The sequence below is a fragment of the Emydura macquarii genome, unplaced genomic scaffold (genome assembly GCF_026122565.2).
Source record: "Emydura macquarii macquarii isolate MOO-44397 ecotype Brisbane River unplaced genomic scaffold, CSIRO-AGI_Emac_v2 contig_1451, whole genome shotgun sequence".
Taxonomy (NCBI): Eukaryota; Metazoa; Chordata; order Testudines; family Chelidae; genus Emydura; species Emydura macquarii.
The window spans coordinates 11510501-11529876 of record NW_027131588.1 but is presented as its reverse complement, the minus strand read 5'-3'; the positions used below and the strand labels follow the sequence as shown (position 1 = coordinate 11529876).

Below are 19376 nucleotides of genomic sequence, written 5' to 3'. Positions count from 1 at the left end.
GTTGAAGTTGGTACTGCTGCTTATTTTTGTGATCCAGGAAGATATTTTTGGACTAGCATAGTGACCTACCATGAACAGAAGGCAATCTTTGTGAAGATAAGATGGTGGAAGCTCTGACCAAATTGAAGGAAATTATATCCCATCACTTTATGGGTAAAGCAGAAATCTGTGAAGAATATGACCTTTCAGAAATGGGAGGCGACTTACTTGAACATGATGTTCTCTAAAGGTAGCAGCTTCCTTAGATTTATACTCTCCTACCCTTGTCTACCTGGGTAGGTTTTTGCTAGATCATTAGTCTGTCAGATCAGAGAGCTTATGCTTGGTAACTATCCAAGAGAGAAGTGGTTATAGACTTTGTGACTGAGATTACAAAGAGAATTTGGTTTCTGAAGCAATAAATGTGAAAACACAACCCTAGAGCTTGTTGCAAAGAGAAATCATCATTCAATTCCTATATTACTAGCTAATGACCGTATATCTGTATCCTTGTCTCTCTTAAAAAATGTACTTTTAGAAATATAATACTTACTGATAATTGCATTTAATACACTAGGATGCAATCCTCTAACTGTAGATCTACTTTGTCCGAGTCAAGCCAAATTGATCGGGTATTTAGCATAAAAGTCTTGAAACTAACTATACAACATTCTTAGTAATAGGTCAGCTGCTTTTGTCCAGTTGGCTATTTTTGATGAGGAAAAACTGAAAAACATATGCATCAATTTCCTCCTCCCTTCTAGTCTTGTGGTCTTGTCTCCCCCCACCCCCCCCCCCCCCGCTCTTCGCTCCCTCCTCCCCCCCCAAAAAAGCTAAAATTGTTCTATTTTTAGCATTACACATTTGTTTTACTAGTAGCTTTTTATACTGCATGCTTTGCTTTTATTTCACATCATCTTATTTATTGCACAGGGACAAAGCATCATTCCAATGCTGACAGGAGAAGTTATTCCTGTAATGGAACTCCTTTCATCTATGAAATCACACAGTGTTCCAGGAGAAATAGATGTAAGTCCTTACGTTGCTGCATTTTGAGAAGGGAGGAACTGTGGTGCTCTTATTTAGTTCTGCCTTTGGTAAAATAAATTATTGATACCATAAATCATTATGCTCTTCAACTGTTTGGCACAGGAAAGCTCTCTGAAACAGTGTTTTTGCTAATAGCAGTTTCTTGTAAATATCTGAGCACTAGCAATAATTTTTGATCAACACTTGGCAAAATTGGCTGTCAGCTGTGTTGTCCTTTTTAAAACTGGAAAGGAAAGGATAATTCATCAAATTATTATTATTAGAGAAAAGGATTTTAATGGTAACTTCTGTTAGAATCTGAAATAGTCTTCCCTGGAAAGGAAAGAAAACACCATCACTTGGTCCAGTTGAAAATATTTTGCTTAAAGCACCAAAAATATACTGCTGGGAACACAGTGGTGGTTGAGCTTGGAGGAAATGGATTAGATGATTTAATTACTTTTTTCTGTCTCTTAATATCTGTTGAACTCATTCAGAAGTTACTGGCTTAAAAACAGGAAGAGCTGTATTCTTGAGAATCTTAAACATGCTTGATTTCTCGCAACTGTGAAACTGAAATTGTCTAGGATTCACTAAGCTATCACAAAATACCATTACAAATCCAAAATAAAATGTTTTTAATATAGTTTGTATCATCAGTTCATCTAACCCTTCTTTCTGTTCTTTTGCACTCCAGATAAGTGACACAGTGTTAAATGATGATGACATTGGGGACAGTTGCCATGAAGGTTTTCTCCTCAAGTACGGTCTTGTTCTCTGTTTTATGCTATTGTGAAACCACTTTAAAAATAAATGATGCCAGAATCTCTTAATTGGTTGTATTTAGTCTTAGAAGGATTACATTTTTATTGGTAAATGTCAGTTTCTCCATAAACACATAAAGTGACAAAAAAAAACCTGTCCATCAATGACAAAGTAAAAAAATACTGCCTAAGAACTTACAAGCCTTTGATTTGATATGCTTTGTATATTTTGACATGAGATGTTGACAGTTTGTGTTTTACTGGGTACAGAGATCTAACTTTTTGAATCTCAATGTCTTTTGTCATGAAATAATTGTTGTATAACACTCCCACCCTGTAATTTCTCACCAATGTGAACATTTAAATAGAAAAAAAAATGCTTAAAAATAAACATCAATCTCTGTAAAAATTATTTTTTTAAAAAAATCCAATTCTGGCAAGTCTAGTTGTATTGGAGGTTAAGGGCTAATTAAGGGTGTGGAGAAGTTAGCGCTGGTATCACTTCATGATGTGTCTGCCTCAGCAAAATTGTAAAGATCCTTTCCCTTTTAAATGAATGGTCATCAGGTGATGGCTCATCATATTTATGTGCTGATCTCTATCAACCCATTTTGGCATGAGTATAGGATACCTGTTCCTTATTATTGGAATGACATGCTTAGATAAAGCATTAATTGATAAGGATTATTATGTAGGAGCTTGAAAACTGTTAAAAGTATATAGGAGGACATAGACAAAGGGTTTTGGTTTCTTAATACAGTAGATTGGGTAGTGTTTATGTCATAGAAAGTTTAGGAAAAGTCATGGGTTGAAGTCATAGATAAAGACGACATAAATGCACATTCTTTAGTATTCAAAATGTTTAATTCTTCCATTGTTTTAACATAAAAACAGTTAACTACTAGTAAATCAGAACATAAATCTCTCTTGTCTTGGGAAATCACATAACACACTCCCATATTTCATGGGGGCATTTATTGATCTTCTGTCATTCCTCAAAACATCTCTGTCCAATTGCCTGGCTAATTTAGATAGTTCCTACCTCATAGAACTGTCACTGTTTTTTACAGTACCAAACACTCAAGTGCTGCACAAATAAAATTTTGATGATGTTAATACCTAGCAGTTACACTGCATTCATGTTCATAAAGCACTTTGTTGCGAGGATTTATTTAGGTTTTCAATCCTGAGGCAAGGTAACTTTTAGAAATACATGAACGCATATCATTGTATGATTTATCGTAGGTGAATTGCTTTTCACCAATACACATCAAGAGAAATTGGCCTGTGACAATACAGCATTCTGTTAGCATGGCTCTGGTACAACAAATAACAATACCTCACTCTTGTTTTTGATTATGAAATAGATACAGGGAATAGCATTTGTTCACTGTATTATTATTACTGAACAGCTGCATTAACTGATTCTGTAAACAAAAATGGTGTATGACCAGAGCCACATTGCAAACAGCCTGTTCAGCTGAGTTTCTTGTGCTGCACTACTCACAATTATGCCCTTGAGGAATAGGGGAGCTTCCTGGCTTTTGCCAGTTTAAAATCTTACTTATCATGGTTTTAGATTTTTTTTTTTTTTAAACTGAATAACAATTGGACTTGACAAAGTGACTATAATAATTCTGATCGTGTAAATTAAGCACAGTCATGCATCCTTATGGAACTCCGAAATGCAACTGCAGTATATTTGCACATATGAAGAACTCTTCAATGTTGTGTACCAGTTTAGATCCTGAAATTTTTTTTTTGCAGTGAGATATGTGGTGTTAGATGCTTGTGGGATCGAAGCCCTGATGTGTTTAGTAATTGAAAGAAGGCAAGACTCAGAACCTTACTGTAGTGCCGATATTCCTTTACCAATGAAAGCTATTTAATCACAGTATAATTTGAGTTCCTTTAATTTGAAGGTATAATTTTACTTTTGATTATTTTAAATTAATTACCTTATACTCTTGGACACTAAAGCCATAATTGAGTTAGCCATCCAGTAACTTAATTCAGTTTAGCCAGGGTGGCTTCCTAATAATATTTAAAGGATCAGAGTGCTATTTCTTAAATGCATCGAACTAAAATCTAGACACAACCAAAATCCAAAGGATTAGTAATGTAAGTGAAGAAAAGTCTGTTTGAAGACTGCTTTTTAATTTTTTGTTTTTGTTCGTTTGTTTTTGTTTCTGCATGCAGAATTATTTTGAAGCACTTATTTCAGAGTGGACCATTGCATTTATTAATCTGTATTTTTGTTTTAATTTGCAGTGCCATCAGTTCTCACCTGCAGACTTGTGGTTGCTCTGTAGTTGTAGGTAGCAGTGCAGAGAAAGTTAATAAGGTAAATGTATTTTATACTTCACAAAACTGGATTCTGATTATTAGGACTGTCAGCAGGTTATCTGCAGTAATGTAAAAGTGGCAAAAAATGAGAGGTAAAGTATTATTCAGTTAAATTTTATATTGCCTGCAAGTATATTTGATGTGAGGCACGGAGAAGAGCAGCACTGTATTGTTATTGAACTTGTTTATTTGTATGATTGGTTGCACCAGTAATTGATAATTGACTATGAAAAATAATTTATCATTTGTATTTGACAATTCTTAGCAACTAATTTATTTTATTGACTATGCATATGAAATTAGGGTAAATGAGGCTATGGTTTTAGGATTTTTTTAAACTAGCCATATGCATAAACTGATGGCATCTGGATCAACTTTTAGCAATTCAGCTATTGCAATGGGTTCTATCTAAATAAATGAATCTATGCATAATTTTATCATATTGAATACCCCACTGCAGAGTAAAACTTGCTGTGCTTCTGGATCACAGATTGCTTCTACACAATATTTAATGAAGCACCAAACTATTATGAGACACTCGTGCATATATGATGCAAATTTTCTAGGACATTAAGTCCCACCTTTAGTTCTTTGATAGCCACTTGAACTTCTGTTCTGTGCTGCAGTTTTACCATTATCCTCATAGCCTTAATCATAAATAATTTAACAACTTTTAAATAATGTAATGTAAAAAATAAAACAGGACTAACTCGATTCATTAGTGACTCGGTCAGTAAATGCAAATAGATTCTGGGTTTCAGTGGAGACACGAAAGATCAACAGTGCAGGTTCAAACGTATAAAATGTGAATCCTACAATAGCAAGATGCCCATTGTAGATTGGCATGTTTGCTGTCTGGGAGCATCTGTGGAACTGAGTTATCAAAAGGATGCTTGCTTTATGCTACCTGCACCTCCATGATCAGAAAGTATAGGAAGCATTGGCTGAATGCCTTCTTAAAAGAAGAGGACTAAGGTGAAGTGCCAGGAATATTAGGATAATGCTCTTTATACTGCTGTCTTTGAAGACAGCCTTCTCAGTGGCTCTACCATTAGCCGGAAGAATAAATGGTTGCAGACTCCTATGGCAGACTGCCTTCTCCCCACACCCTACCACTTTTTGAAAAAAAGACAGGTGTTTGGTGCAAAGGAACTGAGGAAGTGTTTGGGCAATGCTGCCTCATGTAGCCAGGGGAGGGACTACAGCAACAAGGTGCAAATGCCACCCCTGCTAGTCAAATTTCTCCAGCTCTGGTGCACTGGGCACATGCACACCTAAGTGGAATACAGACCTGTATCACATCTAAAAGAACCATAGTTAGAGTAAGTAACTGTTTCTTCCTAAGCCTATTGACTTGTCGGGCAATTACATAGGCTGGATGTCAAAAGAAAACAGCTACATATTTAAAATAATTATACTTTTAGGAAACCTGCCCAACTGATTTTGGAAAAATGAAATGGAGGGGAAGCCCTTTTGACTCTGAGGTTTTCTGAATGGATTTGAATGTACAAATTGGTTACAATTATGCAGATATGGCAGTTTCAGATGGATTGAGAGCTTCTATTAGAAAGCTTATTGGCAGTACAACAAGAGTTCTGTGGCACCTTAAAGACTAACAAATTTATTTGGGCATAAGGTTTCGTGGGCAGAAACGGCTACGCCTCTGGATCTCATCAACATGCAAGTTATTGGCAGTGTTGTTGTAGCAATGTTGGTCCCAGGATATTAGAGATGCAAGATGGATGAGGTAATATCTTTTATTGTACCAGCTTCTGCTGGTGAACGAGACAAGCTTTTGAGCTACACAAAGGCGTCCAGATGTGAGGGAGAATTCCATGTAGCTCAAAAGCTTGCGACATTCACCAACAGAAGTTGATCCAATAAAAGATAATACCTCACCCACCTTGTGTGTCTATTAGAAAGTTGTCTCTTAAAATAGCAAGTTGATGCTGGGAGTTGAATTCACACTTTCACAAAACATTATTCTTATATTCTTCTGGGATAGATCAGATGCTTGGATCTGGAGGACTGCTATTTGATTCCTGTTTAATTAAGCCATTCTTCAGTCCACCCCCTGGAGTGTGAATACTGCTAGTTAATCTCCTACAGTGAGAATTGCAGAGGCAACTCATGGTGGGAGAAAATAAAGCTTTCTTTATCGGTAAATTGAATTTTCCAGATGAATTGCCTCTGTCCTTCCTCCAGAAGGGGGCCCTTTAATATGCACCTTTAAGTCAGAGAGGAGCTCAGAGAAGGAGTGGAGAGAAGGACTTTGTAACAACATGTGGTCTCAGAAGATTCAGATCTCAAGCACAAGGGCCACTAATGACTGCTACCTCTACACCTGCTATTAGAGCAGGGATTGTCTTTCATCTGTCTGTACAGCACTCAGCACAATAGGGTTTCAATCTGTGTTGGGACCTCTGGGTTCTACGGTAATATAAATATTTACTACTACTGTTTGTCTCATGAAACTGTGGCATGACACAACGGTGTAAATCTGTAGAGGCATTATATTCAGAGAACTCCATTTATTAGTAAGAAACCAATATGCAGTCTTTTTATTTGATTATGCTTCGAATTAATGGTGTGTCTCATTGAGTTCTAGTTTATTTTACAAGATTGAATTTTTCTTCATAGTAAGACTTCTTTTTAGTTCTGGGAGTCAGTCTCTTGAGTGGATGTGTATAACACCCTATAGTATTAATATAATAAGCTTACAGGAGGAAATAGATATTGTAAGCTTTGGGGCTGGTAAAGTCATCTTTTTGGTTTGTACAGTGCCTAGCACAATAGGGTCCTGGTCCATGAATGGGAGTCCTAGGCACTACTGCAGTATAAATAATAATCCATATGTAAATTGTTCAGATAAAATATGTATATATTCTAACCATGATACTTAAAACAACTAATTAGTAAAGAGCTATTGTTCTTGTTTGTGCTTAATACTTAGAGCATCTCTGATCAGATCAACAATTAGACACTGCTTCCTTATTAGGAAATGAGAAGTAGACTAAACAGAGAAAAGAAAATAATTGAGCTGCTCAACAGGGATATTAGACATTAATTTGGGGTAGTAGAAGCAGGAGCATGTATGTATATCATGAAATGTGCATTATCATGGCAAAAGAAGTCTGAATTAGTGCACAAATTATGGGCATCTTAATTGCATGCTGAGCATACACAGTATTTTTTTAAAAAGAAAAGCAGCTGGGAAAATGTATGACTCAAAACAGGTTAAGAGCACATTGTATAACAACCACACCAGTACTTCTAAATACTCTCTCCTCGAACTATGTTTCTGTTAATAGTGTAGCTAGAGGGGGTGCTTGAAATAAACATGCTAATGCCTTCAGGAAGTCTACATTAGTGATTTTTATTAGACTTTCTGAAAATGCAAGATCAGTAAAATCATTACTACTGAATCAGTGAAGCTGGTTTTTGCATTTTCTGGCGTAAGTATTAGCTGTCAAAGTTCCTACAGCAAGAGCATCTTTTGAGCAAGACATTTGCTGAACAACTCAAATCACTGGTTTGCTACTCTGTTTCATTGTGTCATTCAACTGCTCATTGTTTATTTCCATTGTATGCTTCTTGTGGCATGGCCTATGCTTTTCTCATCATCTGAATAAATGCATAGAACACTAGTGTTTTTTCTTCTCAAAGCGTATCATAAAAATTATACTGGATGTACAACATGACCAAAGCTGATGTTGCTGTTGTAACCTAAACTTCTGTGTTTCTTAACTCTCTAAACAATTAAATTATGCCACCTTAGATGTTCCATTTAATATTTGTTCTGCGTTTTTTTCACTTAATATATAGTCTTCAGCAGTGTGGTTTAAATTTTATAACTCTTTTAGATGTCAGTATGTAACTATTTGACATTAATATAGCATTCTTTTCTCTAATATGCATGGTGAACTTCTTGGATAATCACTTAAAATCAGTACTGAATTGTGTTCTAAGATCAAAACTTACTTTACTAGACATTTGTCTATTTTTTTTTTACAAAGCTTTTTGTATTGCAGATAGTGAGGACATTGTGTTTATTTCTTACTCCATCAGAACGGAAGTGTTCCAGACTCTGTAGAAATGAATCTTCCTTCAAGTATGAGTCGGGACTCTTTGTACAAGGGTTGCTCAAGGTAAGGTTTATTGTGCCTTTTGATTACTTTTCCAAATTCTTTTCTCCACTCTCCAACAAAGTGGATTGATTTTAAATCACCAAGAGAAAACCATTGATTTAAATCAAGTTTCCCACTGATGCTTCTTCGCATATTTCTTAAACAATGGTGCAAATCTGACCACTATAACATGTTAATTTACAACTCAATACAGCATTTTATGACAGCTAGAAGGGTATACTTTGTGTAATTTTTTAGATAACTTGATTTTTATTAATTTAAGAAATAGTACATAATACTCATTACCTGTGTCAAGCTGCAGATGCAGCAGTAGTACATTAGGAATGGTAATAACTAAATCACACAGACAAACACAATAGCATTAATATTTTATTAAACTAAATCTTAAACGTTATATAAATATTTCACATTTGCAATTGCAGCAGTCTCCTGAGTTGCCAGCTGATGGCTGTCCTTAAACTTTTTTTTTTTTTTTTTTTAATTTTCAAATTTTATTAACTCTTAACAGACAAGTCTTCACAACACTAAACATACACTGTCCTTAAAACTTCTACAACTAGCTCTCATCTTTCCCACTCTCACAGTCATTTTTATTCATAGACTGAAACAGAAATGAGTTCCTGCTTTTTCAACTTCCAGTCGATTTCTTAGCTTTGAGTGAATAATACCAAACAATGAAAATATTCTCTCTCTGCCTGCAGAGGAAGCTACTGCTGTGAAAAGTGAGCTTAGCAACTGAAGGAACTCTGTTTCAAGGTGCCTGGCTAATGATTTCCACCAATTCACGGGAGTGACTTTGTTCAAAACATCATCAGTAAACATGTACTATTTAAATGGTTCCGCTCCAGCCCTGAAATTTATGATGACTGGCATAACTGAGGAGTGATTTTGAGATGCCCATGCCATGGCAGCATCATCTTCTTCAGAAGTTAGGCATCTACCTTTATATCTGGGGTCGAGAATGTTTGCAAGAAAATGAGGTGGAGTTAGTGCTTGATCCATTTGCTTCTTTATTGCCTGCAGTTCAACTTTCTGATGAGGTATTTCTTCAATGTCTCTGGGAGTGCCTTCCAAATTTAGAAAGCATCAGCAATGCAGCAACAATTTCTCTGAAGTTTGTTTAAGGCTATGGATATAGACTTCAGTATATTGAGCATATGCTCTACAGTCCTCTTTAATCCAATGTTACATGCTTTGGATGAGATACTTCCATCTATTTTATCACAGTTTTCTTCACAACGTTTTAGAGAATAGGCCAGTTCTTAATAAATTGTTCAAAACAATCAACCACAGAATTCCATGGAACATCTTGTGGGAGAATTAGTTTAGATCCTCCTGCTCTCTTCAGTGAAGCTGAAGCAAAATGGTTGTTACAGAAGTATTTTGCGATTTCAGCAACATTTTATTTTATTCCTGGAGAAGACGTACTTAAGTCTTTGGTTAAAAGATGCATTAAATGGGCACTGCAGCCATATGTTGTTAAGGAGCATCCTTCCGTTTCCTTTTCTAAGTATCTTCTCATCTTTGCAACGTTTGCAGCATTGTCTGTGACAAAACTGCGCATGTGGCAGTTGAATTTTTGTTCACTGTTTATTATAGCTTTCACTGCCACTTCTTTTAAATATTCTGTTGAGTGGGCATTTCCTGATGTATTTATTGTTTCTGAAAGATGCAACGCCATCTTCTGTTGTCACAGAGGCACATATTACTGGATCACTGTGTACATTGCTCCACCCATCAAGGCTTAAACTGGCAAATTTCCCCTCGGTATTTCTTGCACACTGTTCAAGTTCCTTCTCATACACTGTATCTACTGACCTTCCACCAATGTCTGCTCTACCAGGTGGAGTGTCCCCTGATCATAAGGACTCAACCATGTCAATGAAGTGTTTATTGTTAGCAATGCGAAAAGGAGAATTTGTGGCATAAATGAACTGAGCAATCTTTTCATCTATGGTGTCTTGTTGGTATTTGCTGGTCCTTACTACAAACCCATCCATGGTGGTCCTTTTACTGGATGATTGAAATTTTTTGCTTGCTACTAATACTTTGTTGTCTGAAATCGTTTAGTTGCAGCACTACTGCTAAAAGTACCAACGGATGACTCAGAAGTTGTTGCAGATAGACAGTCACAGTCAAAGTCTCTTATGCTTAAATGGGATCCTGAAACAAAATTCAAAAATGATTTTGAATAGTCGTACTTCTCAGTGTCTTCTCACTCTATTATTCAGTTAATCATTTACCTTTTGTTCAGCAAGGATGCTGGTCTGATTCCAAATGACCAAAAAAGCGAAGACTGACTGCACCTAGAGTACACTTAATTTTGGAGTAAGCCCCATAGAACTCACTGGCACTTCTGTTTTTTGAGAGAACCAGTATAGGATGGGGTTCCCTTGGGAAAGCTGAGTTATGCTGAAGTAAAATAGGGAATAGACTTGTGGCATCACCATTATGGTCTGTGGCCATGATATTCCAAAATAAGGGGCATGTATTATGTAATATAAAATAAGAAAATGACACCCAGTGGCAACTGGCAACTCTAGATTTCTCTTACTGCATCTTTCTGTACCATATACTTGGATGATAGATTCTAAATCTAGTTAACTAATTAAACAAGCTATAAGGATTAGCTAAGCTAAACCTTTTTTTGTAGCAACATCCAACATAGCAACCAGTTTGGGAATTTACTTGTTAAATCACACTTATACTAAAAGGCATAGAGAGAGTCTTGAAGAAAGATGCGTTACAAAGTGAATTATTCAAGTTACTAACCAGTTGATCCACATTGTTCTTCAGACATATCCCCATCTTCATCCACATCATTTTCTCACAATAAGCAGTTTTCATTATGATGTTTCATTCTTGCAACTAGGCCCTGCTTGCACTGCTTACACTTGACACATTTTCCTTTTTTTACCCAGGGAAGGAATTTCTTCAAAATATTCCCAGATAGGGTCTCTCTTACGCCGAGAAGCCATGAGTTTTTCTGTGGCAAAAGTGTGGGGAATATAGAAAGCTGTGTGTGTACTGAATAATGTCTTCCCTTTTTCTTTCCAGTCCACTCCACTGTTCCTTTCTACTCTGCCTCCATCCTTTATCTGTCTGTCTTTAAGACAGTGTCTTAACTAACTCTTCTGCCTTGCTTGGCCCAACTCCACCACCACATAAGCACAGAACAATAACAATCCTATCCAGCCTGTGTCTTTCTTTGCATATGTGACTTTAGTCTGCTGAGAAACAGAAACTGAAAGCCCAGAACTTTCAAGAAGCAAGAGTTGATCATTAGGCTGGACCGACTAGAGCCATTAATTCATGTTTATGAGACTGTAAGTGTAGGTTTGTGATGAGATTTAATTGTAACTTATTTTTTAAACGAGAGAGAAATTTAGTATTTTATTGATGATTTTTAAAAATAAAAAAAATCTGATTTACATAAAATATCCGATTTTTTTATTTAAAAAAAAAAAAATCATTGATTTTTATCCACCCTGCTCTCCAGAAACCTACGTCTTAATTTATATAATCGTCTTAATTTGAAAATACATAAATACATTATTGCCTAAAAAAGTTCGTTCTTTTCACTTGTTGATTCCTGATGCCAGCATTGTAACTATGACTTCCCTGTATGTCAGTGTCCATTTGTTGCCTCTAGCCTTATAGATGGAGTGTAAGTGCTGTGGGGCAGAGACTGTCTTTTTTTTAATTTGCTGTTTGTACAGTTCCTACCACAGTGCGGTCCTAGGCCATGACTAGATTTCCTAGGTGCTATGGTAATACAAATAATAAATACTGACACATATTTCCATGGTTTAAAAGCTGTTTCTGAGGGTGCAAGAATTTCAAGCTATTTTTTTCTCTGTACTGTCCCTTCTTTTTAGGAATAGTTTTTGTTATTTTCCCTTCACTTTGGGAATAAATCTTTAGATTTACTACTTTTGGGGATCCTAGACCCAAACAGGCAAGAGTTTTTTTAAAAATAGCATATGCTAGCTAAATTAGACTCATAGAAAAGAATATTCGTCTCCAGGACTCCAACATGCTATGAAAAATAGTTTCAGAATATTTACTAAGGGCTATAGGAATGGATGGTGCTTCATAGGCAAATAATACTGCACGGTCCCTGTCCCAAGGAGCTTTCAGACTAAATTTGACAGATGATGATAATGGCTGAATGATACGAAGTTAAAGGGTGGAATGTATAATAAAGTTAACAGATTACTTTAGGAAATAAACTGTCAAAAGGTAATGTTTTTAGTAGTAAATAAATAAAATTACTTAGGGATTAATTATGGCTTAGTCACAAACCCTGTGTGGGTAGTTGCACTACTGTAGGAGCAGACCGGAACTCAGAGCCATAATCTGGACCCTTGTCTCCTTTCCTCCTCCTCCATCCCACCACTTTGCTCCACAGAGGAAGTAACCTATGCCCGCCCTATACCTGGCACAGGTTACCTCCCCCTTCATGCCAGCTTAGCTGTGCTGGCCACCACATTAGGAAGATGGAGCCAATGCCCTACCCCTGCCTGCCCACTCTGATTTATGTTGGAGGGGAGTAGGGACCCCATGGAGCCAGCTGTCCCTTCTGTTTATACCAGCAATGGGCACCACACACCAGTGAGTTAGTGGGTGCATTATATCTCTTGTATTTACATGTACAGTGAGCCACAGTTTTATGTTTTTTATTATATTTACTTAGTGATCAATATTATTTGTGGGGAACAATGCCTTTATCAAAACCAAATAAAAACGTAACCTTTTTTCCTACAATGTGATACCTCCTAACTAGTTAAACTAAGTAGTTCTTTGTTCTCAGTAACAAGTGTGCATTTAGGGGGAAGATCCTAAATTCAGGTGTTAATTAGGTGCACTGCCTACTTAAGTTTTGAGAGAATTTCTAAACTTTTCTACAAGGAATGAAGATAAATGATGTTCCCATCACTGAAAATATTTTTAAGGAAACCAAACTTGAGCATGCTCAAACTTCACTAATTCAGAAGACTAAAGTTAAATGCTGTCACACTTCCTGCATGATAAATATTGCATAATGTTGTATGATATTCTCTCCTGACCTCTGTTCAGTTCACTTAGTAGGGTATTTGCTCACTTAAAGCATCAGGCGACCTGTGAGTGGTGTTTCCATTTAGTGTGATGGAATTGCTGCTACAGTATTACCAGCAACAAAACTGTCGTGAAACAGTGCAGTGATGTTCACAGAACTATTTTCTGACAACCCCCTCCAAAAAAATTGATATTTTATGTCTATACTGTCACTTTAATGCAACCACCCCATTTTACAGCAGGGTTTAACTATAATCATAAACACCCACCTGACAAAAACGAAATGCATCTAAACACTCTGTTTTTAAACTTAAGACTAGTACTTTAATGTTGTTCCAAATACCTGTACATTTTTGTAACTAGGAGATTTCTCTAACTCTGTTTTTGTTGTAATAGGATGCAACTGGAAGCTTTGTATTGCCCTTCCGTCAAGTAATGTATGCTCCATATCCTACTACACACATAGATGTGGATGTCAACACAGTGAAGCAAATGCCTCCTTGCCATGAACATATCTATAACCAACGACGATACATGAGGTCTGAGCTGACGGCATTTTGGAGAGCCAATTCAGATGAAGAGATGGCTCAGGATATCACTATCCATACAGATGAAAGCTTCACTCCTGATTTGTATGTACTATCCTTATACTTTCAAAATTATATTGCTGAGGACAGCATAACAGTACTTTGCACTTTGTCTGACTTTTTCTAATAAAATACAGTTCTGTTTTATTCAGTAACTGCTTTCCTTAATCAGGATAAACAACCTGGTTTCTTGTCTGTTTTCTCCTTGAGGAATGGGTTTATAGGAGGTTCAAAACACTACAGAAGTAGTACTATTGCGCAGTATTTCATTAGCATTCCATCCCAATGAAATTCCTGATAACATCTCATTAATTCTGATATGGTTGAATAATATTAAATAAGGATGCTTTTATAACTAAGTACATTTACAGATGACATTGGCTTACCTGAGTTTTGTTAAACACATCTGGGCTGAAAAAGTTTGGTTTCATATTCCAATGTACCTTTTTTTAAATATAGTCATACCCATAATTCACTGAAACTGACTTTTTTTTTTTTTTTTAATTATTTGTTTGAATTCTGCCAGACCCGTAACTATAATGCTTTTATCAGGCACTAATATAATATATTTAGTGCCTCCTTATCACATGCTTTCTTTGTTGTCTCTTCACAGGAATGTTTTTCAAGATATCCTGCATCGTGATACATTAGTAAAAGCCTTCCTGGATCAGGTAACAGCTGTTCTTTCAAAATGAGCAAAAGATGAACAATTATCTACTCTTGTGTAACAAATATTTTACACAAATAGATCCTTCCCGGTATTATTTGAAAACACAATAATAGTAGTACTAGATAGATTCCTCTGAACATATGAAGAAGTGTAATGACCTGTTAATTGCCGGTTCCTATAAAATCGTTGTCATTCTATGACCTTAATAATCAAAACGTAATACTGAGTTATGTACAGTGCCAACACAACATTCTTGTTGATGCTGTGATCCTTTCCTGAAAAGTACTTTACTAGTGGGACTGTATTCAGGAATGACTACAATGACTATTTTTTGGATGGAAATGTGATGGGGAGTAAAATAGCAAGTACACTCAGCCTAGAATGGTACCTTTCAGCATGGGGTTGTTACCCAACCAGGTGTAGGATTAGAAATTGGTCTCAGTTTAAAATGTCTGACTGTGTAATAGAGACAAGGGAGGACCAACATGGCTACAACAACACACGTGACTATGTAATACGAATAGATGGCCTTTAAATACTGCAAGCTTAATTAGCAATACTAATGTAACCTTGAAAATACTAGATACCATTTGTGAAAAACAAGGTACACTTCCTATTGCCATATAGCACTGTTTGAACTCACAGCATTGAATAATCACTCAAGTATGATCCATTTCAAGTAACGTAAAGAGTACAAAAACATGATTTGTCTTAATGGGACTGCAGAACAGCTTAACTTATCACGTCTGTTCAAGTAAAGAATCTAACATTTATCCTTTCATGATAATACACCTGCTTTAGCACAATTAGGAACTGTTACATATGTGTTAGTTCACTATTTTAGTTTTCCACATTCCTGGAAGAAACTTGAGTTGCATGGGTCTTGCATGAAATTTAGTTAGTTTTCTGCTGTAATTTTAACAGATCTTTCATTTAAAACCTGGCTCGTTTCTGAGGAGTACTTTCCTTGCCCAGTTTCTGCTAGTCCTTCACAGAAAAGCTTTAACCCTTATAAAGTACATAGAGGATGATACGTAAGTAAAAGGATAATAGAAGGGAGGGGGTGGGAAATTCTTGTTCATTAGGAAATCTTTCTATGTTGTAACAGTTTTTCTCTTTACTCTTTTGCAGGCAGAAAGGAAAAAAGCCTTTTAAGTCTCTGCGTAGCTTAAAGATAGACCTTGATTTAACAGCAGAGGGCGATCTTAACATAATAATGGCTTTAGCTGAGAAGATCAAACCAGGTCTACATTCCTTTATCTTTGGGAGACCCTTCTACACTAGTGTACAAGAACGTGATGTACTAATGACATTTTAAAGATCGCGTATGCTGCTTAAAGAAAGCTAGTAATGTAAACACCATTTTTTCCCTTTTTGATAAGCACAGTCCTGCGCGCTAATGCAGCAACTGAAAGCAGGTTACATTACAGTCCAGCAGAAGCAGGGAGGAAGCCTTAATAGAAGGAAAGTCACTTCAGGTAGAGAAGCACATTTCAAAAGAGCCCTTTTTTGTTGTTTACAGTGAAAGTAAATATTGCAGTAGTTTTTATGATATTTTGGGTTTGTTGTGTAAACTTTTCCACAGTTGTGGCTTAAACTGATTTAAAGGGAGGCTTTTGTATTGGTTATTTAGGGAGATCACACAACTTCCCCATCACTTCCCTTCAATTTTGTGTCCCTCCTTATCCTGCTATCATTATTTCCCAGTGTTGTCATGGAAAATGGTACTACTTGTCCTCTCCATTATGGAGGGCACTGCCCTTTGTGAAACTGGAAAGACAGTTTTAACTTCTTGTTTTATCCTCTTTCCTATATGTGGGGCTACCATGAAAAGCACCTTTCCGGCTCCCCATTTCAGCTCCATCAAAAACTTTTTTGGCTATTTCATTTGAAGCATTTAAAGGGATATTGAAAAAGAAAATAATGATGAAAGAGTAGGGTACAGCATCATCCTTGGAAGCAGAGTGCTCCTGCTTAGTGGATTGTAAAAGCCAAACTAATGTGTAGAATGCTGCTTTTAAAACTGGGTCATTATTTAAGCTGCTTTGTGTGTCTAAGTGCCAAGCGGGATATTCTGTCACTGATTATGTTGGACCATCATGCATTTCAGTGTTTAATGACCCAATGTAATTGAGCTCTTTCAAGACACAAAACAGGAAAATTAGGTTTTACACTTGGATAGCCATTGCCAACTTTTCTTTTTATAATCTGCTCCTATTTCTTTTTTTAATGAATAAGAACAAGGGCCACATTAAAACACTAGACCACCTGTGCCTTTGTTCTTTTTGGAAATATAACCCATGGAATATAGCCAAACTTCAAGACAGACCGTTACTCTATTTTCATGTTACCTTTTGTCATAAATTCAGCATAACTTTATTCAGGAATCAATGTGGCTGTTAACTAATAGGAATAGCAGTGTTAATGGAAAAACAAATTCTGTTCAGTGAGATGCTGATCTTCCTCTTCCACCCCAACACACTCGCCTCTGTCCATTTGTTTTACTTTGCATGGAGAAGATAAAGAATAGCAAGACGTCAAGAAATGTCTTTTACCTGCTTTCATAGCCTTTCTTACTTGAATAATCTGAGCTGTTGGATCTAGTTTTCAGGTTCCCCAGAGGCTTTTCAAGTTTTGCTGTTGTGCTGCATGGTGTACTGTACTCAGTGATTCATCTGCATTGCGTGCTGTGCTCTGTATTCTCCCTCCTGTCCCCTTCCCCCAAAAGGCAGGAATCTACTGCTGGAAATTCAGCGTGTTAGTGTTACTCCATAGTTAGAGATTCCTTGCTAAATAACTATGTTGGTAATTGGGAATCTCTAGGGAAAGCTGTTGTTACTTTACTACGTAAGCCCTTGCTATAACTTTTTATATAGGATTGGTTTGCTCTGTGAATTACTCATTTTCTAACCCCATTTCATTAGGTGAGATATAAGACCTAACACTTCAGAATAATGGATTTTTCTAAAATATCCAATTTTCTGACCTTAAAAGGGATACTGTCAAATAGCTAATGTCCATAATATCCAAAATTTGATTGTCATTTTCTTATAGGAAAATGTACACTACAATTGAAATATTTAGGACTTTAAAAAAAAAAAAAAAAAAGTAAGGTAAGCCATTGTGTAGCTATAACACACATTCTGTTACTATGATTGCATATGAAAATAAATACATTACACATGTGAATGATCATAACTTGCTGTGTACATGCACAGTTACCTTATTACATGCATAATTACTCTCACAAATTAAAGTTTATGCCAATCTTTAAAAAAAAAAAAAAAAGTATAATACACTTTTGTTGGATCCCTGCAAATGTCTTGTGCTCTTGGGCTCCATTCTGCTCGCTTCTCATCAAGAAAACTATTGTTAGAATTATGCTGACTTAACCCAATGATACATAGACTATTTTAATTTGTCACCATTTTTCTTTGTATGTTTTTAATCAGGTTTGCCTTTTAGAAAAGGACATAGTTCATAAAATATTTTTTTACTACGAGGCTTCTACGATGGCATTAAAAGTAGATGACATTACATTTCTGAAATGGAAGTAAGGTGCTAAAGTTGAATTGACTTTAGACACAGTGCTGGAATTAATGATTGTAGCATGGTAAAGCTTTGAAAACTTAATACTGACACTACTAACAGCGAAGCTCTATGTTTACTGAAAACATTTTCACTTTGAAACAAGAATGCTGGAAACTTGTTCCGATGCTAGTTTTGTTGCACTATTGTCATGGATGCAGATTGTACAGTGAAATAAATTATTAATGCGTTTGCATGCTGTGTTGTAAAATTTATTGTGCAGGACAAGGAAGGCCTTTTAGAATTTTATTTGTCCTTCTGGAGCTTCTGATGAAGAACTATAATTCTGTGTTTGAGTTGGAGTAAATTACGTGATCATTTGCCCTTTTTAAAATGGGGGAAAGACCCTTTTTCATCAAAGGAAAATATTATTTTTAGTCGTCCAAAGATAGGGTCTTAGGCTGGGAGGTAAACTTTTAACCAATCCTTTCGGGTGTCTTTGTGAGCAAATGTAGGAGGACTGTGGTAACTGTTTTAAAATGTTAGTCTTCTACAATTCCAAATCCAGTTGGAAATTTAACTTTAAGAAGTTTTCCTTGTTGTGCCAGGGCTCCATCAACCTCTATCTGAGATTAGTGGAAGCTGTTTGGTTCTCAGTACCCACAACTTACATGCTTGAATGTGGGATTTAAGAGACTAAAGCCAGCTCCCTCTTTTTGAAAATCTTTTTGTCAGGTTTGAAAACCTGTTATATATTTTAGGGAATGCTGGCAGCTCAGTCATATCCCTGCTAAGCAACTATCACACCCTTCTACAAGGTCCTGTATTATCTGTTGACCTACTTCTCATGGATTCAAGAGAATTGGAACAGTTCTTGCTGATTTTTATGGGCAGTGGGTGGTTAAGAGACTGGCATTAAGTCCTGATTGCCCCCCTACCCCCCTCCAAACTGACATCTGCTTCTTTTGGGACTTTCTCTCTGTCTTCTCACCCTGCATGCATTAAGACTTGACAGCAAGGCACCCCATGTCTTGATGTTACAAAAAGTTGCAGTCTCCATCACATGTTTATCTAAGCTGGCTACTGCTAGGCAGGGCACCACAATGACTCTCCAGTCCTATATGTGTATGTGCACTCTTACCAATCTTGTTCCTGTCCCCAGCTCACTAGCAGAATATGCCACTATGTTTAAAGCATAACACTCCCTGGTTTGGGTGCTATTGTGGATGCCACAAATTTCATTTCCAGCCCAAGGAATATAAGATTT

At 36.4% G+C, this 19376-nt stretch overlaps 1 protein-coding gene across 4 annotated transcripts in view; it reads left to right on the top strand.

Moving 5' to 3' along the window:
* The window catches only part of C9orf72 (C9orf72-SMCR8 complex subunit), a 29092-nt gene extending 10729 nt beyond the window's left edge, over positions 1-18363 (top strand). For all 4 annotated transcript variants that reach the window (XM_067553183.1, XM_067553180.1, XM_067553181.1 and 1 more), the window contains 8 exons: positions 913-1008; positions 1706-1770; positions 4044-4116; positions 8150-8266; positions 13721-13956; positions 14525-14582; positions 15506-15615; positions 15713-18363. In XM_067553183.1, coding sequence (XP_067409284.1) covers positions 913-1008; positions 1706-1770; positions 4044-4116; positions 8150-8266; positions 13721-13956; positions 14525-14582; positions 15506-15615; positions 15713-15899 — 942 coding nt within the window. In that variant the 3' untranslated portion in view covers positions 15900-18363. The remainder of the gene's footprint in view (positions 1-912; positions 1009-1705; positions 1771-4043; positions 4117-8149; positions 8267-13720; positions 13957-14524; positions 14583-15505; positions 15616-15712) is intronic.
* Positions 18364-19376: the final 1013 nt, after the last annotated feature.